The sequence below is a fragment of the Sinocyclocheilus grahami genome, unplaced genomic scaffold (assembly GCF_001515645.1).
Source record: "Sinocyclocheilus grahami isolate Dianchi unplaced genomic scaffold, SAMN03320097.WGS_v1.1 scaffold375.1, whole genome shotgun sequence".
NCBI classification, from domain to species: domain Eukaryota; kingdom Metazoa; phylum Chordata; class Actinopteri; order Cypriniformes; family Cyprinidae; genus Sinocyclocheilus; species Sinocyclocheilus grahami.
The window spans coordinates 330023-354149 of record NW_015505554.1 but is presented as its reverse complement, the minus strand read 5'-3'; the positions used below and the strand labels follow the sequence as shown (position 1 = coordinate 354149).

Here is a 24127-nt window from a genome sequence, read left to right as displayed (position 1 = left end):
CACAAAACCCACGACTCGGATCATATTGCATTATCATATCAGATTTTGAGTAACAGATCGGATCATTTTGCAGATGAGCAAAAAAAAAGGTTCTTTATTATTGAAATAACAGAATACTTCTTTGATAACACAGCAAAAACTAGTAGCATATAGGGATGTAACGATTTACTCAACTCACGATGCAATACGATTCACGATACTGATTTCACAATACAATTTTCTCACAATTTTTATTTTTAACAAAATTAGATTTAAGACAAATTATAAATGAAAAGGTGTCCTTTTATTATTGCTCCCACAATTTCTTTGTGAAATTGAAATATGTCATAATAAAACTAACTTGAATTTTTTTAAACAAATCCCAAATCAAATAATTAAATACAAATAAAATAAATCTCTTCATATTAACGAATTAAGGCTTTGGCTGTGCTTTTTCCATTTAAAATCATGATCCAAACAAAGATGCTAAATACATGTTATTTAGATTGCAATTAGATTGTATAATTTCGAAATTTGAAGCAAAATAGAATGGCTTGATTTTAGCTTTGTGAATGAGACGCAAATGTCACTCTCTGACAGCAGGTGGCGCTTATGGAACAGCAGGTGCTTATAGGCTGCTGCCCCTTTAAGACCAAATGCATGGATCCAATATAATGATGCACTTGAGATTTCTTTCTCCACTGTTTAAGTGAGTGGTTCATTGAATCATTTACTCAGATGTTTTGTTCAGAAACACCGATTCATTCAGAAATGCTGATGTCTCTGAAAATTGTTTGATTTATGTCTCAGTTGTTGAACTTTTTATATTAATCCAAATACTTACACGTTAGGAAATTTAGTGGAAATAAAAGCAGTTTGAATGTGAGAGGGTGTTTCTTTTGAGTTGTGCTCATGCTTTGCTGGTTATGTCATATTCATTGTATATGAAGACAGATTGGGTTTGCTCTGTAGTTTATTTTGATGGTGAATACGTGTAGTTTCAGAGAGAGCAGTGTTGTTGAGGGGAACGTAAAGCTGTATATTGATGCAGCCGCTGACCCTGTATTAGCAATATTAAAATGACACTTTATCAGCTGGATTATGTGCGGCTTAAACGTGGAACGTTCTGGTGAGGTGTTTATCCAGTGTAGATCCATTCAGAAGGTCTTTGGCCGTTGGAGACACAGGAGCTGTCTGGGAATACAGAATCCAGGTAAGGCTTTACTTTACTCTAGATGGCACACCTGAGGGAATGGTAATTTGAGGTCTGGACAGGAACTGTGAACTTAATCATGTATTTTTTTGGCAGCATAGGACTTCTAATGACTTTTCGTCTTCAGATGGACATTGTGTGGTGACTAGAGCTAGTTGTGCTGAATAAGACGAGATATTACTACAGTAGTCTTTCTGTTGGAGTGTGTCAATGCAGCAGGATCACTCAAAGATTCACACTAGTTACTAAAGTTGGTCAGATTTCATGTTCTTGTTCGTTTTGACGTGCGATGCGAGTGAAAGTGTCGGCAGTGGATTTGGGTCAGCAGGAGAGTTCATCAGCAGATTTGGTGTTAACCGGATTTGTGCGGACGCGCTGAATCAACTGTGTCCCTGGATTACAGGAGTGACATTGAGAACGGGACGCGGTCCATGTCTGTGTCCACTCACACTTTCCTCTGCTCTCTCTGATCACCCAACCAACTCTTGACCCATATAACTCAAGCTTTTACCTCTGGATTTCTTTCTTTCGGTGAAGTACAGAAAAGGTACGGTATGGTTTTGTCATGGCTTTTAGTTGTTTAAATCGGTTGGGCAAGGCATTGTACCCGTTTAAAGAAAAATATTATATGTGTGTGTGTTGCCAATTAGGTTGAATATTTATTTCAAAGAAAAAAAAAAGTCAAAATCTAATCAAGGCATGTTCTGTACAGAGTTGTTCTACTAATTTGATTTATTTTTTACATGCAGCAGTGTTACTACATATATAAGAAGTAAACCGCAATATTTACCTGCCTGTAGTTCTAAAATATTTTAATAACTGAAATGTATATCTGATCATATCAGAGTGATAAAAGTTAGTTGTTGGAGCAAAGTTTGTTTAAATGAGACGCTACAGTTGTGGCCAAAAGTATTGGCAGTGACATAAATTTAGTGTTTTCTGCAAAATTTGCTGCTTAAGCTGTGTGAACACCACGTTCATTCGCATTGTTTCTAGATTGTCACTGCCAGTACTTTTGACCACGACTGTAATAAAACATCTCTGTCTTGATGCTCATACCGACAAGTCAGAGTCTTAAACTTTCTTTAGTGACCGTAATGGACCAATAAAAAAAATCATGTTCAATTTGTCATGATATTCGCATTGATCCTGTATGTGAATGCACAGCTTATTCCAGGGTTTTTACAGAAAGCAGCTTTCTAAAACATCATATAGACATGAACACCATTTTACTTGCTCTGTTTAAGTGATTAACAGAAAGTGGTTTCACTATTTATTAAAAAAATAAATAAATAGAATGAATGAATGAATGGTATTTCCAAGTCAACTTGCAGCAGCAGTATCGCTTAGTCGACTAGTCTTGCACATGATTTTTGGCTATGATGTTTATCAAACAACACCAAATACAAGACTACAGAAACGAGAGTTTACGGTTTCTGCTATTTACAGTTGCTTAGCAAAATAATCAGTTTGTCAGCACCACCAAGTCGTAGCTTTATGTAACTGCAGCAGCTCTGGGTATGTGAATGAATCTCATTGGTTGGCCAGTTTCTCCACAGCGCAATAGAAAATAGATGTTTGCGTCGGACTAAACAGTTAATTTAAATTCAAATGTTTATCGCGCCAAACATTTGTCTTGGTGTCAGCAGGCCTTTACAGGTGTTTGAAGCGCAGATATTTGTGGGAGAACCACCAAACTGCACGTATACAGAGGTTAAGACTAAGAGTACGTCGCTAAATGCGAACAACACTTTAGTGTCTGGGAAAAAAACCCTGATGTTGCTTAGTTATAGATCAGCATTGGAGTCACTACAAATAGATGGTGAATACTCATTGTATGATTCCTGCTGTGTAGTTGCAGGGCTCGCAAAATTTCTAAATCACTGGTAGCCCTTCGGGCAGACATTCTTCAGATTTTGGTAGCCCAAAATTAATTTAAGTAGCCCGAATAAAAATTAAAAAAAGACACTGGCTGAACTTCACTGCGGACAAATCGGCATCAAATCAGCAAAACTTCAGTGATTGCTTTTTTTCTTCAAATAACAAGTCAAGATAGTAGGGGTGCAATGGATCACAAAACCCACGACTCGGATCATATTGCATTATCATATCAGATTTTGAGTAACAGATCGGATCATTTTGCAGATGAGCAAAAAAAAAGGTTCTTTATTATTGAAATAACAGAATACTTCTTTGATAACACAGCAAAAACTAGTAGCATATAGGGATGTAACGATTTACTCAACTCACGATGCAATACGATTCACGATACTGATTTCACAATACAATTTTCTCACAATTTTTATTTTTAACAAAATTAGATTTAAGACAAATTATAAATGAAAAGGTGTCCTTTTATTATTGCTCCCACAATTTCTTTGTGAAATTGAAATATGTCATAATAAAACTAACTTGAATTTTTTTAAACAAATCCCAAATCAAATAATTAAATACAAATAAAATAAATCTCTTCATATTAACGAATTAAGGCTTTGGCTGTGCTTTTTCCATTTAAAATCATGATCCAAACAAAGATGCTAAATACATGTTATTTAGATTGCAATTAGATTGTATAATTTCGAAATTTGAAGCAAAATAGAATGGCTTGATTTTAGCTTTGTGAATGAGACGCAAATGTCACTCTCTGACAGCAGGTGGCGCTTATGGAACAGCAGGTGCTTATAGGCTGCTGCCCCTTTAAGACCAAATGCATGGATCCAATATAATGATGCACTTGAGATTTCTTTCTCCACTGTTTAAGTTCACTTAAGACATACCTGACTGTGTTTACGAGAATACTTGCCGAGACAGTAATTTTGAGATAATTTTGTGTGTATGTGTTCATTCAGATGCAAGGATATGCAAAAGAGAAATCAATTCTGTGTACGCTCATTGTCTGAAACGCAGCTCTCTGTGCACGCTTTGAATGAGTGCGTGCAGCTCCGAATGCGCGTGAATGGTTTAAAACACTTGAATGTTTAAATCGGCGAGACTTAGAAACATGTGCAAACGATCAACTATGATCCGTTTTACCCCAACAAGCTAGTGAACAACGCAAATCAAGGAATTAATTTTAATATCACTTTTCAAGATAGCAGGACGGTGATACATTTTGGTAGCCTGACTGGAAAACACAATAGCCCCGGGACGTCGGGCTAGCGATTTTGCGAGCCCTGAGTTGGAAGTAGATTCGATCAAACTAAGATCTAATTCACTGTTACTGTAATGTGATTAGCTGCTCTCGGCTGTGGCGTGAAGCGTTTGTGTAGCTGTGTGATGCTGTGCTGCCGGGAGGCGTGCAGTAATGGTGATCTTTAGCACAGGCTCGCTGCACAACACTGTTGCTAAGCAACGGCTTCACGGGTTGGCAAGAACACAGGCGGAGAGAGAGATGTGCTCGCATCCCTTCATTAGTGTTGGAAATGTCTTTTCTCGCTGTGTCCAGTGGTAATGGCGCTCTAACTATAGCGCTGTCTGATGTCAGCTGTGTTTGTGCATGTGTACACACACACACACACACACACAGCAGTGCTGGGATATCTGTGTGTGTTGGGTTAGTGATTGAATGACCAGTCAGAAGGTTTGTAATGGGGCGATCACATCGGATGTGTCTTGTGCCACCAGATCATGCAAAACTATGCCCAAAATACAGACCTGTAGCTGGTGTTTCGGTGATGGAAGTGCTGCTCAAAGCAGAGGGTTTGCCCAGCAGTTCAACAGAAGTATTGAAATGTGGTGTTAATATGTTTTGATGACAGTTCAGCAAATTGAAATCATCTCCAAGGATGAGTCTCTAAATGTCTCCTGTTTAAATGCCCCACAATGTACAATTGTTTAATAATATGCAACCAATAGAGAAATGATATGTGTGTGTGTGTTTCAGATCAGTGCGAGCGCCAGTGAGCGGACGGAGTGAAGCCCATCACCTAGCAGAAGAAAATGAGTGAACTCGACCAGTTACGTCAGGAGGCTGAACAGCTGAAAAACCAGATCAGAGTCAGTCGTTGCACACACAACATCACACACACTTTCTTGACATTCGATACACATTATGAGACCATATGCTGCCACATGTCACAATTCGATAACTGACACTGGAAACTGCAGAAAGTGCTCTCGAGAGACTCGGGGTGAATGCAAATGTTCTTGAAAATTAATATTGAAATATATTAAACTGACTGTGCATTGACCAACAGTATCAAAAATTGGGGAAAATGACCATTTTATATTTAAGTGCTTTCACTCAATGCGACTTGCATTGTAAGCCGTTCATTGGGAATTGAACCCATGGCTCAATTTGAGGAGGTTGATTGGACCGTGATATTAACAAAAGTTTGAGGCTTTTTGCTTTGTAACCTGACCACGCACGATTACATGGTTTGTTGGATTCGATTAGGTTTTTCTCTGCTGTCAGAACAGACCTGCAACCCACGAGTTGAGAGCCACTTTCTGAAGTGTTCATACAATATTGTCAACAAAAGAATTGCCATATCTGATTTTATCAGCACAGCCTTGCACATTCACTCATTATAGCTACTCCCTCACTAATTAGTTTTTACTCAAACATTGACGTGCAGTGTCATAACCAGGCCTGCGCTAGTCTGAGTTTTTATCTTAACTGTGACAAAGGACAATACTTTTTGCCTGGCACAAAAACTGCAAAGCTAGAAAGCCTGGTTATGACACTTCTTTTGCATGTCTGTCGAGACAGATTGTTCTCTGTCCGAGGTTTTGTATTTGTGGCTTTATCTGTGTTTTTCTTCTCAAGGATGCACGGAAAGCATGTGCGGATGCCACCCTCTCTCAGGTAGGACTCGTTAAACATCAAACCTCCGTCACTTCTCAAATCATGTTGTTGTGTTCGGATGTTTCAGTTGGTGTCTTTTGAACTAGATTTTGTTCTCATGTGTTTCTGGCAGATCACAGCCAATATTGAGCCTGTGGGGCGGATTCAGATGCGCACTAGACGGACACTGAGGGGACACTTGGCGAAGATCTACGCCATGCACTGGGGCACTGACTCAAGGTGATCCCATCGAGCCCTGTGCCATAATCTAGTGCAGCTGTGTCAGTTCATCTGTGTTGATAGTGCTGAGGAGTCGTGTTGTGTTGTGTGATATCCAGCAGGCTGATGAACTGGTCAGACATGGTTTTCGGCCACATGCACGCAGTATGTGATCGGCTCGGCAAAGATCACTTTATAGGCTACACAACAGCTTCATCTCTGAGTCTGCAATCACACAAAAACATGTCTGGATAACATTTACTGCAAAATCAAAAGAAAACATATTTTCCATAAAGAAAATTCTCTGTGTTCTCTGTTCACACCAAAAACGATAACTATAACGAATACGATATTAGCGTCCACACCAGCGAACGATATCGTCTGTTTATTCTAAGCGCACATGCGTCTGCCGCTTTTACAGCAGGATGAATTCTGATCGGTTGTCAATTTTTTATCGTTCATCAGCTGGAAAAAAAATCGTTTTGAAAGTGATCACAACGATATCGTTCCTCTGTATCGTTATCGGTATATCGGTTATCGGTATATATATATATATACCGATATATATATAGCGACTTATATATATATATATATATATATATCTTTAATATTGAGAATGATTTTTAGAACGATATCTTTATCGTTATCTTTATAGTTATCATGCTTGGTGTGAACGGGCCTTTAGGACCATAAAGATTTTTTTTTCATTGTGACATTTATGGACATCATTAAATATGCTAAACCAAAATCAAAACAAAAGCACGCACATCACTAGAAAAACTCTCAAACGGGGTGCTCAACAAAATATATTAATAATGAAAACTTGATATCGGACGATCACATTACTTTTGGATTCTAGGTGTGCTAACTTTTTTCTGTTTTCAATAGGAAATTTGCTACCATGATTTATAGAAGCTTTAAGAACTGTATTTATTTTGGTTATTGTGCTACAGTAGTGAGAGTTGGGATTTTTTTTAATAGTAGTAATGTTTTTCCTGGACATGCCCTGGCTGGGATTTCTAGATTGCCTAAAATGTCTGGCTTTTGGCCATGATTGGTCAATGATGTACCATGCCTGCTACTACTACTAAACTACTTTTCAGACATTATCTTCAGCAAGTAAAAAAAAAAAAAGAAACCAAGCCAAAACCTGGACATTTTGGGTAATTTAGAAATCCCGGCCAGGACATGTCCAAGAAAAAAAGGATGTTATGGTCACCTTATACGGTAATGAAAATTGGAGCTTAATTGTCTTGTAAGTAATGTCAGTGTACAAAAGCTCTTAATGGTTTTAATAATATCCATCATTTTATTTAAACAAAATATGTGACCCTGGAGCACAAAACTAGTCATAAGTGTAAATTTTTCGAAATTGAGATTTATACATCTGAAAGCTGAATAAATAAGCTTTCCATTGATGTATGGTTTGTTATGATAGGACAATATTTGGCAGAGATACAACTATTTGAAAATCTGGAATCTGAGGATGCAAAAAATCTAAATACTGAGAAAATCACCTTTAAAGTTGTCCAAATTAAGTTCTTAGCAATACATATTACTAATCAAAAATTAAGTTTTGATATATTTACGGTAGGAAATTTACTAAATATCTTCATGGAACATGATCTGTACTTAATATCCTAATGATTTTTGGCATAAAAGAAAAATGTATAATTGTGACCCATACAATGTATTGTTGGCTATTGCTACAAATATACCCCAGCGACTTATGACTGCTTTTGTGCTCCAGGGTCACATATGATAGGCCTTTATCACACTTCTGTGTTCGAAAAGCAGAAGCTTCAAATAGTCATATTTTCAGCTATTATTTCCAAATATAACTCCAAAATTTATATTTAATTGCAAAATGTTAAAGATTAGAAGTGATCAGCTGTTTCCTCACAAAAGTCAATGCATCCTCTCCTGCTTGACATCCATTAAAAAGACAAACAATAGCCTGCTCTTATGGATTCCTGGTGCACGCTGGATGTGAAGTGCCTCGGATGTCACACAGGTATCACACACTGAACGTGTCGTTCTGTACTCGCGCTCAAGAAAGTCTGAAGCAGTAAATCTGACCACTAGTTTACAGGCAACTTATTACTGAAAAACGAGCAATGCACAATCTCCCAGCCTAGCCAAGTCAGACTCAGTATGTCCAAAACTGTGTCACAAATCATTGTTAATGTAATGGACATCTATGTGAGTGGCGTGGCAGGGTCTTGAGCACCACTAACGTGTTATTTTTTTACTTCAATGAATCACAACAAATAAATCAATCTAAATAAAATTTATAGTGGAATATATTAGTGGAATTAAATACCATAATTAATTGTTATTCTGTAAAAATGTTAAGGTGGCCTGCTTAAACCCAAGTGTCTTTGCATCTCTGCATTTCAGTGCCTGTGATCTCCATAGATGAGCTGCTGCTGCTATTTCTGTCTCACAACTTAACTTTGTGTGAAGCTGTAACTACCAAGAACGTTTATAATTACACAATGTTCAATTCATTCACTGTACACGCTTGTCCTTGAGTGAGATCAGGATGCTCCAGAGCAGAAGTGTTCAGTCCTCACTGAGACGGTTCTCTCGGAGAGAGAGAAATGTAATGCTCATTTCATGCCATTTCTATTTTCATAAAATTTTATTTGCAAAATCATGGAATATCTTAAAGGGTTAGTTTACCCAAAAATGAAAATGTGATGTTTATCTGCTTACCCCCAGGGCATCCAAGATGTAGGTGACTTTGTTTCTTCAGTAGAACACAAACGAAGATTTTTAACTCAAACCGTTGCAGTCTGTCAGTCATATAATGGAAGTGAATGGGAATCACGGCTTTGAGAGTCAAAAAAACATACACCGACAAAACCAAATTAAACTCTGTGGCTCGTGACGATACATTGATGTGTAAAGGCATGAGACGATCGGTCTGTGCAAGAAACTGAACAGTATTTATATTGTTTTTTACCTCTGATGCACTGCAATGTCTGCACTGTCCTGAGCGCGTTCTCAACAGCCTGCGAGTGACGCCTCTTCTTCTTCTTGCTTTACGGCGGATTGGAGACTTATAAGTGCATTACCTATCTCTCAAATGGACCATTGACACTATCTACAATCTCAATTAGTAGTGTCAATGGTCCATTTGAGAGATAGGTGGTGGTAATGCACTTATAAGTCCGCGATCTGCCGTAAAGCAAGAAGAAGACGCATCTGAGAATGCGCTCAGGACAGTTCAGACATTGCAGTGCATCAGAAGTAAAAAAACAATATAAATACTGTTCAGTTTCTTTCACAGACCGATCGCAGTGCATCAGAAGTAAAAAAAACTATATAAATACTGTTCAGTTTCTTGCACAGACCGATCGTTTCGTGTCTTTATGCATCAATGTATCGTCACGAGCCACAGAGTTTAATTTGGTTTTGTATGTGTATGTTTTTTTGACTCTCAAAGCCGTGATTCCCATTCACTTCCATTATACGACTGACAGACTGCAACGGTTTGAGTTAAAAATCTTCGTTTGTGTTCTACTGAAGAAACAAAGTCACCTACATCTTGGATGCCCTGGGGGTAAGCAGATAAACATCACATTTTCATTTTTGGGTGAACTATCCCCCTTTAAGAGGTAACATCTTTCCACTCATGATACGAGGCGCCCGTTCACCGTAGCATACCAGCACCCATACAGACCAACTAATAGCTTAGTTTACACCTCACCACTAGATCTACTACGAGGATGACATCAATCAGCTTGATGAAGAAAAAGTTTTCATGAGTATTTGTCATTAATATTTAACCCTTTTGTAAAAGCAATATGCCTCTTGATGTTGTTATATTGTAAACATACACCTGCACATCATACCGAACAACAACCATTAGCCCATCTCCTATATCTTACTGTTTTAAAATGTAATGCTTGTTATTGAATTGTAGCATTTATGGATATCATGTGAACAGTTTTCGGTTTATTTTGCTCCTTTAATCTCAAATATATAGTCCGTCTTTATGCAAAGCATGCCCTACATCTGCATACAGCATGTTTTATATAGATTTTATGATCATCAGACTTCTGTTTTCTTAACACGTTGATGTTCAGAATGAGTTGAAATTGCCTTCATTGTTCTCCGTTTCTTTATTTCCCCCCTCTCTCTGTGTTTGCAGGCTTCTTGTTAGTGCTTCCCAGGATGGAAAACTAATTATCTGGGACAGCTATACTACAAACAAGGTAAACGTGAAAGCCAAATACATGTGAACTGATGAGTGACTCGACATGTTAAATAACTTATTTGTCTGGATTCTCTCAATTCATTTAATGAGGGACATCCTGTGATGCTTTTTAAACTGTATGAACGGGGAAGTGTTTACACGATACCAAAATTTCAGTTGTTTATATAAAGTATGATGCTTATTATTATTGATGCTAATAATAGAATAAAACTTAATTTTCACTTGACCTGATTAAAGTTTGCTTCATCAAAAAATATTTGAAGACCAAAGAAACAATTGTACATGACAAACAAGTGGCATGTCTGTTAGGGTGACCATAAGTGCCATTTTCCCAGGAAGCGTCCTGGCCAGGATTTCTAGATTGCCTAAAATATCTAGGTTTTGGCTTTGTTTGCGTGTGCAGACCGATGTTAACGTATGACATCAAAATACCATACAGACGGTTCCTTATGCTTTCAAAATGCTCTCGAGGTATTTTGATGTCATACACCGATCGGTCTGCACACGCAAACAAAGCCAAAACCTAGATATTTTAGGCAATCTAGAAATCCTGGCCAGGACACTTCCTGGGAAAATGGCACTTATGGTCATCCTAATGTCTGTTAGATTGCATTTACACACTGATCTGAGAGTTGAGTCCGAAACTTTGCAGTGTGTTGCATTAAAACTCCTATTCAAAGTGTGAATGAGTTACATACTGATAGCGGAAAAAGAGCGCTCCCTTTATGATCACTAAAGCTGTCAATCACTCCAGTTCAGCGCAAGCTCACTGAGCTCTGCACTCCTGCAAAAACGCCCGTATGATCTTAACAGATGCATATAAGTATTGTAGCCAGCGATGTTTCATAACAATGCATGGATGGTTACCACATTGTTTGTTTTGCATTTAGTATATAGTTATGGCCAGTTGTTGCATTGCATTGGTGGCACCTGTAAAACATGTGAAATCTGATCTCAGTATTTGCAGTTGTGTAATGATGCAAGTAGAGCCAGCAAACCTGTTTTTATATTCTTATAAATCTTTTCATCCGTCAACTGTATGAGCTTCAGGTTAATACAGATTCAGCATTAGTAGCGAATGTGTCATACGAAAACTAAAACGTGTTGATGTGTAGGTGCACGCTATTCCGCTGCGCTCCTCGTGGGTGATGACTTGCGCCTATGCGCCGTCTGGAAACTATGTGGCCTGTGGAGGCTTGGATAACATTTGCTCCATCTACAACCTGAAGACCCGCGAGGGGAACGTGCGCGTCAGCCGTGAGCTGGCTGGACACACAGGTAACTGTCTTTAAAGAAGTGAGACTGAATTTGGAGTGTGGTGCTCCTTCCTGCTGCTTAACTGCTGTCTTCACACAGGCTATCTGTCCTGCTGCCGCTTCCTGGACGATAACCAGATTGTCACCAGCTCAGGCGACACCTCCTGGTGAGTTTGGATACTGCCTCAGAACCAACCTCCCATCCTCAGCAGCGCTGTAGTTCCCATGATGTTCTCACTGATAATAACATACACTTAGCCTATAGGTTGAAACTCCTTTTGTGTGAAATTGCGCTTTTGAATTGGGCTTTGTTTTTAAATGAACTCAACTCATTTCACAAGAGCCGTTTTTAATGTTGTACCGTTTAGTCATTTCCTTGAGCACTGGATCAGGTCGGTTAATTACCAGACAGTGAACAATAAATAGAAATGAAGAAACCTAATTTTTATACAGGTTCTTATATTTATACCTCTAAACAGGAACATTTTTACTTCTATATCAGTATGAGTAAAAAAAAATTACCAGTATCACTTACGAATATTGTTGGCTCTTTGACAATTTTTTTGTTTCTCTCTTATAAGTTGATTTGGGTATTTGTCTGCTAAATGCAGAAATGTAAATGTACCAATTGTGAGAGATATCATAAATAACTTTACTTCTAAATAGGCCTGTCACGATAACAACTTTTTGTTGTGCGAATTATAGCTCCAGAATTAATTGAAATAATATTATTGTCATTTTAAGACCATTTTATGTCACTGAATATATAATCATAATATAAAAGCATAATAATGCAAGAAGGCCAACACACTTTCAAATGACAACAAACTTTTAATTCTTAAGAATATTTAGATCATGGAAATTAAGTCAAAATATTAGATACCTTAACAAAACTTGAATAAATAGTAAATAAACATTTTCTAACAAAAAATACAAAGTAACAAGTAGAAAAAAGAAAAATTCTCAAAGAACTTGAATGGAGATTTTTCCATCTACAGATTTTTCTCTGTAAATCAAGGGTGCACACTATTGCTGAATAACACAATCACTACTTAGCAGTCAGTTGTCTGTATGCACAAAGACACGGATCCCTAAACGACCATATCTGCAGATGAAACTTGTTTTGTAGAAGCATTTTTTAAATTTGAATGAGTAGCTCATGACTACAGCACATTATGTTCGAGAAGCTGCAAAAGACACAGGCGCAAGTAGAAAGCAAAAAAACATGGTGACATTAATTTTTGAGTAAATATAATGGGCGATATATTGCATCACCAAAAATGATTGAGGTCATGTACATATATTGTGCGATAAGTCGATGTATTGATTATTGTGACCGGCCTACTTCTAATTCTGTTGTCTTCACTACTCTTAATTTTCTTTACAAAAAGATTTTTGCAGAGGTTTATCTATGATTTAAGATGCAGCCAGTGTGAAAACAGTTCAGCAAAATTAGTCGCTTAGATGTAGGCTTTAAAATGAATACCCGGCAAGCGCCAAATTTAAGTACAAATCTGCATATATATGAAACCGTGTTACTTACCATTTGGCCAGTAACTTTTATATTGATTAGAACAATTCTTGAGAATGCGATTGTTTAGTGTGGTTATCAGGTTTAAAGTTATTAAGAGTTGAAGAGCAGCTCTGTGTTCATTTACACACTCTCAGATTATAATAGTGTTTTCAGAGTGGCTCATTCACATTACATGCTTCCTTTCCATCTAAATGCGCAAAATTGACAACATTTTTGTTCACATTAATAATAACTGGAACAGTGTAACTTTGAATGTTTTTATTTGTCTGTCTTACAGTGCTCTGTGGGATATCGAGACCGGGCAGCAGACGACCACATTCGCAGGTCACACCGGTGATGTAATGTCACTGTCTCTGGCCCCAGATACTCGTCTGTTCGTGTCAGGCGCCTGTGACGCCTCTGCTAAGCTGTGGGACGTCAGAGAAGGCATGTGCAGACAAACTTTCACCGGCCACGAGTCTGACATCAACGCCATCTGTGTAAGCGGCTCCCACATGCACTCGCCGACATACACATGTGCATTGCATGTATAAGCTGGTAACCTTGCTGTCTCGTCTCAGTTCTTCCCTAATGGAAACGTGTTCGCCACGGGCTCGGACGACGCCACCTGCAGGCTGTTTGACCTGCGTGCCGATCAGGAGCTGATGGTTTACTCTCACGACAACATCATCTGTGGGATCACCTCCGTGGCCTTTTCCAAAAGCGGACGCCTGCTGCTCGCCGGCTACGACGATTTCAACTGCAACGTGTGGGATGCTCTCAAAGCCGACCGCGCAGGTCAGTGTGAAAGAGGACACGCGGAGATACTCTGCAGTCATGTTGATGCATGGGTAACTTAATTCACAAACCCGCATCTGAAACTTGATGAAGACGAAGCCAGTGCTTTGGTGTGATCAAACACACCAGAACAAACTAACTGTAGCTGTGTCTCATTTAGAAGGCTGCACCCTCCGGAGGTCGAATCCTCTGGAGGTCGAGTCCTCTGTAGGATGCATATACAAAGTGTCCTCAACCTAGAATTAAACGAGACGGCCTTCGTAGGACAGGCGGAAAAGGAAACCGGAAGTATCGTGTTGCTATGCCAACACATTTAGAGCATCGTTGCGCTCTCACACTACTTAAATGAAGGAAAATTATTTCAAAATTTGGAAAGTAATTTAAAAAAAAAATGCTTTTACTTGTTATATTTTGTTCAATGTTTGAGGAGCTGCAGCGTACGTACAGCAGGCATCTATTAGAGAAAAAAGGAGGAGGTTATTAAAAACAAAGTTTATCCGTTTTTACCGAGGCGAATTAAGGTAAATTGTAAACACCACATCTGCGCTTGTGTGTACGTTACATCTGCCGGCGCCGGCCTTTTTCAAATTAACAACGGTTGTTCACGGCGACGCAAAGAATTGTGGGCTATCTGTAGCAGCGAAGGATACACCTCATGCATCCTCCGAAATCCTGTGAAAGAAGGTCGCATTCAAAGGTCGCATTCGGAGTGTCCTACTTGCTTTTCTGAAATGAGACAGCCTCCATGACGTATGCAGCCTTCGAATGCGACCTCCGGAGGACGCAGCCTTCTAAATGAGACACAGCATTATGTCTAAATTTGGTCAGGGTTGGTACTAGGCTGTGCCCAAAAAAACCTCCTGTCCACCTTATATTTAACATAAGAGGCTGCTGGTGTCATTCACTTCCAGTTATTTTAGCTGTACATTATGTTGTGCTGCTTGATATTGCAAACTGGTACATTAAAAAATTAATGTACATACAATACAATAAGACATTAAAAAAATTAATGTCTTATTATTTCAATGTGTTGTTAAAATTATAAGCATTATGGTTTTTAGCACAGATATTTGTCTGTTTAATGAACTTTGTGATTCTTGTAGTTGTTTACCTATAGTGGCTAATGAAGGAAGTCTCCCACACTCACAGAAAATAGTCCATCTCCACACACACACACACACACCCTTATTGTGTGTCTATTCTGTATGTTCCGTTTGCTCTGGTTTTGCAAATGATATATATGCATGATAGTGTTTTATTAACATTCTTTTATTGCAAATTAACAAATTTAATTTTATTGGAATAAATGTCAACAGATGGGAGAAAAACATGAGATATACGTGACAGTAAGAGGTTCAGTATGAAGTGACGTGTGCATGTTTGTGTGTTTGCAGGAGTTTTGGCGGGTCACGATAACCGTGTCAGCTGCTTGGGTGTAACTGACGACGGGATGGCTGTGGCTACAGGCTCCTGGGACAGTTTCCTTAAGATCTGGAATTAAAGCCGCTAGGTAAACTGCTCATTTTCAGCTACTCATTTAATAGGTGACAACAGTGCATTGATTTGTCACACCATTCCTGACATCAGCTGATATTCAGTGCTTTTAAGACTAGCTGCGTCCCAAATGAAGCACTATACACTAGGGCTGAAATGGTTAGTCGACATTATCGACAACAAAAAATTGTCGACAAATATTTTTGTCTTCAAGTAGTTGTTTGATCTCATATGACCTAATGTAAGAGCCTGCAATAATGCGGTTTGACCAGTGTGGCGCTGTAGTGCAAGACTGTGATTCAGCTCTCCTGAGGCAATTCAAGAGAAGAAGATAGTGCTTCAGTTCAGAGCAAACACAGCCGAACCTGAAGCTGCTGAGCGGCGTTTGGATGAACGTGTAAATATATGCTGTGCGCTTTCCTCTCAGTAACGAAATAAACACAACAAAAACTGACAGCGGTGAGAAAGCAGCAGTTAAGAAAGCGTCTGATTACAGCGATGAGGATGTTTGCTCGAGCTCTGCAGTTCAGTACTCCAGTAAAGTCCAGTCATGTTTATTTATATAGCACTTTATGGAATAGCCTTAAATCAAGCAGCTTTACAAGTCAAGTCACCATTATTTATATAGCGCTTTATACAATACTGATTGTGTCAAAGCAGCTTTACAGTGTTAAACAGGAACATTTGTCAATAATCCAAGTGAAGTGAAGTGAAGTGACATGTGGCCAAGTATGGTGACCCATACTCGGAATTAGTGCTCTGCATTTACCCATCCAAAGTGCACACACACACACACCGTGAACACACACCCGGAGCAGTGGGCAGCCATTTATGCTGCGGCGCCCGGGGAGCAGTTGGGGGTTCGGTGCCTTGCTCAAGGGCACCTCAGTCGTGGTATTGAAGATGGGAGAGAGCACATACAAGAAGACAATAACAAAGAGTCATTTTTCAGCTAAAGTCAGTTCATTGATGATTCAGTGATGTCTATCCAGTTCAGCTCTCGTCCAATAAACAGTATTAAACATGAAAAACCAGAGTCCGCTCTCCAGTGTGGAGCTAACTATTGATACACTCTATTTATTAGTGGGAATAAAAATATTTCATTAAAGTGATAGTTTGGTTTGCAGAGATCAGAGGACTGTTTTGATTATCATAACCCTATAAGGTATTTTAAGAGAGATCATGTTGTGAAACATCTTATCACTGACCTTTATTTTGTTTCTTATCCATATGACTTACAAAAAGAGATGTTAGTCATAAAGCTAATTAAATGGTGAATAAGAGAGTTTCTCTGCCATCTCGTTTTGTGTGCCAAATATATTTATTTGTATAATTGTAATTATATAATATGAGTTTCAAAAGCTGAAGTGATTACCTTAATTTATTTGTTAGAATATGTATAACTCAATATTTTAACTAATTGCAGAAGCTGAATAATCAATAAATGTCTACTGATTAATCAGTGGAATAATGGGTGATTAGTCGATTAATCGTTCTAATAATCGTTAGATTAATGGATTATCAAAATAATTGTTTGTTGCAGCCCTTCTATACACTAGGGTTGGGCTGATAGACATCATCAAAAAACACATCTTAATTAATCGCACAATATCGCCCAGTGCAATGCATGCTTTCAATTTCCGCTCTGTTACTTCAAATACATATTTTTTTCTGATTACTTAATACTAACATAATGAAGTTGTTCCCGCTCACAATACAAATGACATTCAAAACCGTTCAATGAACACAGTTAAAACTGAAAACGCCAAACTAATTATAGGCTAGATATTTTACACAAACTAAAAACAGCAACAAAATTCAAAAGGATTTCAATTAAATGAGATCAAATAAGCTAGCTAGAACATGCGGGGTCACATCGTGGGTGCTGGATAATAAATATGCTACAAATAAAATAAAAATAGCCTAATAATAATTCAGTTTAATGTTTTAATCCTCTGACGTCTGCTCCGCATCGCTCCTTAGGCCCGGCTATATACTTCACTTTCCATCTCGCGCACAGCCGTCTCGCCACGCAGCTTTCAAAGTATACTCAACCGCGGATGAGCTCGACACATGCATAGTATCTCACCTACTTGACTCAACATTGACCGTCCGATGCCAGTTTGGTAGACATCACCCAACCCTACTATACGCTGTGCACTTACACTTATGCATTGTGCACTCAATGTAGTGTATGAATTATATAAGGTTATTTTGTCATTTATAATCGGAGTCTGGTAGCCCCTCCCCCTTCGCGATGCAATTAAAGCTGCAATGCATGAAGTGTCCAACATTCCACACTTGGTTTTTTCGGGTATTTAAGTGCATCATCCGGGTATTTAAAGTGCACTTTTCCTTTTTTTGGAATTTTCAGTGTAAACACACTACTCTCACCATTTATACGACAAAACATCATAGAATAGTCCATAAGTACACGATTTGGGACACACCTCGTGATTAAATAATAGCGAATGCACCAGAAACAGTCTGTTTGACCGTATCATTGTTTCAGGTGCACCCAGCAGTGATGTCAGATTTGCAGATAAATAGTTGTAATGAGCTGCTGCCTCATTCAGCGGGTCTCCATCAGCTGTCCAAGTGCATCTCTGCTGCCACCTGCTGTTAAAAACAGATGCTTCGGCTCACAGCTGATCATGGAAAGGCGTTCTGGGGTCACTGAAATGTTTTCACGTTTTCTTTTCCCCCTTTCTTTCTTTCCAGATCGCATCCGGACTCTAAGGTTGACTGGAAGACCATTCCAAAATGAAAACGTTCGCTTTTATTCCCCTCTCTCCTTCTCAAACACAACAGAACTGACCCCAACATCTATAAACGACAAAAGAGCAAACATTTCTTCTTTGAAAAAAACTAAAACAAATAAGAGCACAATTGATACACTCGGCTAGACTGTAGTTGGTAAGTGGATAAAAGCTGATAATTGTGCATCCTTCTGGGACCATTTTCTGATACTGTATTGAGAGAACACGAGACACTCATTCCACTGCTATTGTCATTATGCTAACATCTATCTTTAACATGAAAACAGGAGGTTTTTCTAAAAGAAACTAGCTCGATAGCTTTATGGGCCTTTTTTGGGCCTCTCCCCCAGTCAGGATCGCAGGCGTGCTTTTGTCTCCTAGTTTTGAAATGCTTTGGGATCAAATTTATAGTTAGGAATTAAAACAAGCGTGACGTTCTCGATGTTGTCCAGATCTGTCACACAGCTCTTTACATCAGTAAACTGTAAAGGATTTGATCAGGGGTCCACTAGCTGCTATCAGGCCTGTATATTAGTCCCAGGAAAGTTGATTATTCATTTTTTTTTTTTTGTCTAGTTGCTAATTTTTATTTGCACAAGTAATACAGTTTTGCAGATACGCTAACTAACCAAGCACGTGCTGTTCATGATGACGAATGCTTGATTTACGAAGACGAAACCATGTCAATTTTAACCATACTTCTCCTCATGCTTTTTTGGAAAATGTAGAGTAATTCAATGAAGATTAACCAATCATTTTAATAATTTTATTTTATATTTTTCTTATCTTTGATGTGGAGGATGTTGAAGGAGGGGTGTGGGCAGTTCTTCATTTTTTGGTTTCAGCAGAGGTGCCCGTTTTGTGCTTGGAAAACAGTTACTACTCTGTGAATGACGTTGTATAAATCAATGTTTGAAAATAATGATATTGAAAACTTTTTAAGTTAAAAAAATATATTAAAAATCTTATTTTGGTTGTCTGCCATGGGAGGGAAACTCGTAGAATCGCATGCTGTAGAATTGCTTAAAAGAGGTGCATATGGAACTAAGTCCTTGATGTTTTTCTTTTCTTTTTCTTTTTTTAAATAACCTGTTAAATAGATCATCACCGTATTTATTTAGTTTTTTTCTCTCTTTTTTTTTGTCTTTTGCTACTGTGCATACACAATTTAGTTTAACTTTCAAAGCTATGCACTTAAGAGAAGCAAACATGTTGATCACAACAGCGAATGGTGAGTTGTTCTGCCCCTGGAGAGTTTGTGAATCCCACACACACACACACACACACACACACTGACCCTGTACAAACACACACACTCAAATAACTAGAACAAAGAAATCTCTCTCTGTAGCAAAAGACACATTTCAGATACTAAGACCGTGCTAGAGACATTTTGTAACAAACAGGTTTTTGTTCTTTAATAAAAAAAAAAGGAAAAAAATGATGCAGCATCTGAAAGGCAGAACTTTTCTGTTGTTCCCTCTCGACATGTATCAAGAAAAGCGCTCTTTCCTTACCTGTAGTGGCATTTCTTCCATTCTGTTATTTCTGCAACATTCTGTACAAAAAAAAACAAAAAGTGCTGTCGTTGTGCGTTAGGCCTGGAGTTGGCAAGAAAAACAAAACAAAAAATGAACTTAATTTGCTTTTCTTCCTCCCTCTCTTCCCTGTCCTCTCCTTGCCTCTCTCCATATGAATAACTTACAGTTCTGCATTCCCACTGTACCCTTATCCATCTTTTGTATTTAATTTTAAAGTCAGTGTACAACAGAAAGCTGGATGCAAGATAGAAACTATATTAAAATGTACTGTTATTTAAGATGTAATAAAAGCAGTTTGAGACTATTTTGTTGTTTCCCTTTTTTCTTTCTTTTTTTTTTAATGAATTTATGATATACTGGTATATTCAGCATGCCTGAAAATAGATAGTTGTACTTTGCATTAAGCATGAAAGATGATCAAATTAATTTTTATGCCAAAAATTCAGAAGGTTATGCCCAGCTTTTGTCTACTGGTGGTGCTATAACCAAACTTTAAAGGGGTCATATGATGCGATTTCAAGTTTTCCTTTCTCTTTGGAGTGTTACAAGCTCTTGGTGCATAAAGAAGATCTGTAAAGTTGCAAAGACTAAAGTCTCAAATCCAAAGAGATATTCTTTATAAAAGTTAAGAGTCAGCCACGCCCTCCTAAAACGGCTCGTTCTAACACGCCCCCACATATCTACCTCACTATGTGGGAAGATTTGCATAACGCCACCCAAATGTTCACGCAAAGAAAGACGGCGTTACTTTTATTCACGCTGTAGTATTGTTGTTGCCGCCGCCATGTCGTGAAGGCGCTGTGTTTCGTTGTGAAAGCGTGAAACTACTTTGGTCTTCCAAAAGAGGACACGACTAGAAATCAGTGGTTAAGTTGTATTTACAACACTGTTCCAGAACACTTCAGCCCAAATATTCAGATGTGTGCAGCACATTTTATGGAGGACTGTTTCCTGATCCTGGGAGAGTAGACTACAATGCCGGCTGTTCTGACTCACAGACTGTAAGTACGTTTTTTATATTTAAAGAATTTGCCACTGATGATTCAAACGTGAGTTTTGGGCAGTGTAGAGTAGCGCTTGTTGTCTGTCATTTCTCCGATCACAAATGCAGACATGGTTTTATGTTTACGCGGCACGATGCAATGGAACGCGTAAGCTAATATAAGTCATTATAATCCATAATTATGTCCCCACTGGATGCAACAAATGCCTCGTTTATAATGGGTTTTAATGCTTTTGTCTCGTCGCTCCGGCCGGGACACGGCATCACAGTATGGTGAGGGGCGTAACATTTCCGTCAAACGCTTGAGGTATTCGGCCAATCACAACGCACTGGATAGCTGGCCAATCACAGCACACCTCGCTTTTCCGAATGATAAGCTTTGTAAAAATCGACGCGTTTCAGAAAGGCGGGGCATAGAGGAGAAACAATAATGTACAGTATGTGGAAAATAATGTGTTTTTTTAACTTTAAACCGCATAAACACATTTCATTACACCAAATACACAACATAATGTTCTTTTTAGCAGTATCATATGACCCCTTTAAAAGTCTTTGTTTTCCGCCAGGAGCATTTTTGGCACATTTTTTCCATGTCATCTTCGTGAATGAAAAGTGAATCTTTAAAGTAAATTTTACTGCACAGCTGTAGAGTTGAGAAATAATAAGGGCTTAAAAATATTAAGAAATGTGTTAATGGCTATGAAGGAAGTTATTGATTATCAAGAATACCATTATGATGTCCTTTAAGAGATAGCATCGCTAGCTAGCTAATGTTAGCCTAAACAGTTAAGATAGTGTTTAGTTGTATTACATGTCTGGGTGCTGGGATAGGCTCTGCATATTATATGTTGTTAAATAACATGAAACGGTGTTAATGCCGCTATCATTATTTACGGTGTTGCAATTATTTTGTTTCTCCGTTTCTGAAAAGAACGAGGCAGGACTCCGGAGAGGTTTCTGTGAGGGTCTCAAGATCGGCTCTCCTACTGATATATCTCAACATCAACTGAGCTTCACCGGAAGCTTACGAGCTGGATTATCTTTACGCGGAAGTTCTAAAGAACGCGAATGACGTCTGGCGCTTTTCTGCTCTTTCAACTTCCAGCGCTCCTACAAAAACACGAGGCGCAGCAGGCCGCATTCATTTAGGCGACAGCTCGTGTTACTGTCAGTTTAGCTATGCATTTAATCCAGACCAACAGAGGGCGACGTTATGCTCTTTTGTTTGCCAATCTGAGGGTAATCAAAAACAGAAAAAAATAGTTTTTTTATTCTTAGTAAAATTTGGTCTACAAAACTCTAAATCTAGAAAGACAGACCAGTTTAATTAAGTATACAAATTCTACAATTACATAGTTTCAGTTAAAACGCATTGTCGTTACACGTGTTATAATATTTTAACGTTTAATACATTTTGACATGTAATATGTCCAGTAAATTTAAGATATTCACATTGCTGCGTTCAAATTCTCAATAGGAGTTCATGTCTGAAAGATACGGTTCATAGTTCAGTGATCCGTGCACTGCTAACTCGGTCGATTCATTCACAAACCGAACATCATTCAAGAGCATTTTAATTTTCATGAAACATGCATTGTGTTTCCAAACTTCATGGCTGTTATAAATGTTACGGGTCAGCAGATAACACTGTTGTCAACACTCCGAGACTGAATCTCTTCCCTCTTCAGGAGTGGGGTATTCCTGCGGTTTCAGGATCCTAGTTTGATTGATTCATTTATTGTATTTTGTTCATTGCATGTATGTATGTATTAGCGGTTTATACACGTTTATAGCACTGCTATTCAATTCTGTATTTGTACGATTATTTTTAAGTTATTTAGTTGTATACATTTAATTATTGTCCTCACCAACCCCTAACCCTAAACATTCCCGTTGGTAAGCCTCTTGAAATATTAACCTAATTTGATTCAATATATATATTTCATGGCTATATTAGTGCAGTCTGGTGGCCAATCTTCACTGATTGCACATTCCACCAGTAAGAGTGGCGTGTGAAGGTTGAATTAGCAGAGCAATAGCACACTTTTACATAAACTATGGCAATGCACACAACATAATGGGAGATGTGTCAGAGTTCAAAAGAGGACAAATTGTTGGTGCGCGTCTCGCTGGTGCATCTGTGACCAGGACGGCAAGTCTTTGTGGTGCATTGAGAGCCACGGTATCCAGGGTAATGTCAGCAGACCACCATGAAGGACGAACCACATCCAACAGGAGGAACTGTCGACGTGAGAGGAAGCTGTCTGAAAGGGTGACCGGGTGCTGAACTGGACTGTACTCCGCTCTCCTGTTTCCAGCAAGAAGTCCCACAGGGTCAATATACATGCTATAGCCAAGCCTTTGGTCACTCGTGCCAATGCCAAACATCCGAACCATTCTGGAGGACCATGTGCACCCAGTGGTCCAAGCATTGTACCCTGAAGGTGGTGCCGTGCATCAGGACGATAATGCACCAGTGTACACAGCAAGACCGGTGTCAGAGTGGCTTGATGAACACGGAGTGAAGCTGAGCATCTCCCATGGCCTGCACGGTCACCAGATCTGAATAGCGCTGAGCCACTCTGGGGTGTTTAGGAGGAGCGAGTCAGGAAACGTTTTCCTCCACCAGCATCACAGTCACCTGGCCTCTGTTCTGCAAGAGCAATGGCTCAAAATCCCTCTGGCCACTGTGCAGGACGTATATCTGTCATTCCCAAGAGGAGCTGATGCTGTGTACTGGCCGCAAAAGGAGGCCCTACCACACCATTTTAATCAATTATTGTGGTCTAAAACCAGGTGTTTCAGTTTCATTTTCCAACCCCTGTATGTGTATATATATAGAGAGAGAGAGAGAGACTATATTCTGGTTTTAAATTCACTTTTCTTGGAGAGAAAGTCTTTAGTTCATTCGCCGCAGCGCTTCTCGTCTGATGTGGGACCCACTTTATAAGTGCAGTAAACCATAACACAAATGTAAAATACGTTAAGAATAATAAAATGGAAAGATAAACACAATGGTTGCCATTGTTGATGTTAGAATCAGGTCTCTGTGGGAATAGAACTGTGGCGTTGTCCAAAAAGGGCCTTTTGACTAACGAACGTCTTTTGTTTTATAATGACAGTTCACTTTACCCGAATAAGCCACATAATTTGAGCTATTTTTCAAGTCTGTAGCACAGGGCTAATGATAACAATAATACTACAGTAGAGATGTCCACGTCACACGCAGGGAGCCGGTGCACACGAGCTTCCGGTATCCACGCCACTGACCGCAGTGGATCACGGGATACGAGTTTTTGCCCCATTTGTGAGATCACAAAAGGCGTCGTTCTAAACTACAT

At 38.8% G+C, this 24127-nt stretch overlaps 1 protein-coding gene across 6 annotated transcripts in view; it reads left to right on the top strand.

The window, feature by feature from the left end:
- Positions 1 to 20085, top strand: part of LOC107549569 (guanine nucleotide-binding protein G(I)/G(S)/G(T) subunit beta-1-like) — a 59380-nt gene extending 39295 nt beyond the window's left edge. For 3 of the 6 annotated variants that reach the window (XM_016230706.1, XM_016230705.1, XM_016230709.1), the window contains exons 2-11: positions 5076 to 5188; positions 5961 to 5999; positions 6112 to 6218; positions 10357 to 10420; positions 11538 to 11700; positions 11779 to 11845; positions 13490 to 13691; positions 13773 to 13989; positions 15384 to 15499; positions 18205 to 20085. In XM_016230706.1, coding sequence (XP_016086192.1) covers positions 5132 to 5188; positions 5961 to 5999; positions 6112 to 6218; positions 10357 to 10420; positions 11538 to 11700; positions 11779 to 11845; positions 13490 to 13691; positions 13773 to 13989; positions 15384 to 15490 — 1023 coding nt within the window. In that variant the 5' untranslated portion in view covers positions 5076 to 5131 and the 3' untranslated portion in view covers positions 15491 to 15499; positions 18205 to 20085. Of the gene's footprint in view, positions 1 to 1095; positions 1193 to 1581; positions 1745 to 5075; positions 5189 to 5960; positions 6000 to 6111; positions 6219 to 10356; positions 10421 to 11537; positions 11701 to 11778; positions 11846 to 13489; positions 13692 to 13772; positions 13990 to 15383; positions 15500 to 18204 lie in introns of those variants that run through there. The other 3 variants (XM_016230703.1, XM_016230704.1, XM_016230707.1) reach the window with 3 other exon arrangements.
- The last annotated feature ends 4042 nt before the right edge of the window (positions 20086 to 24127 follow it).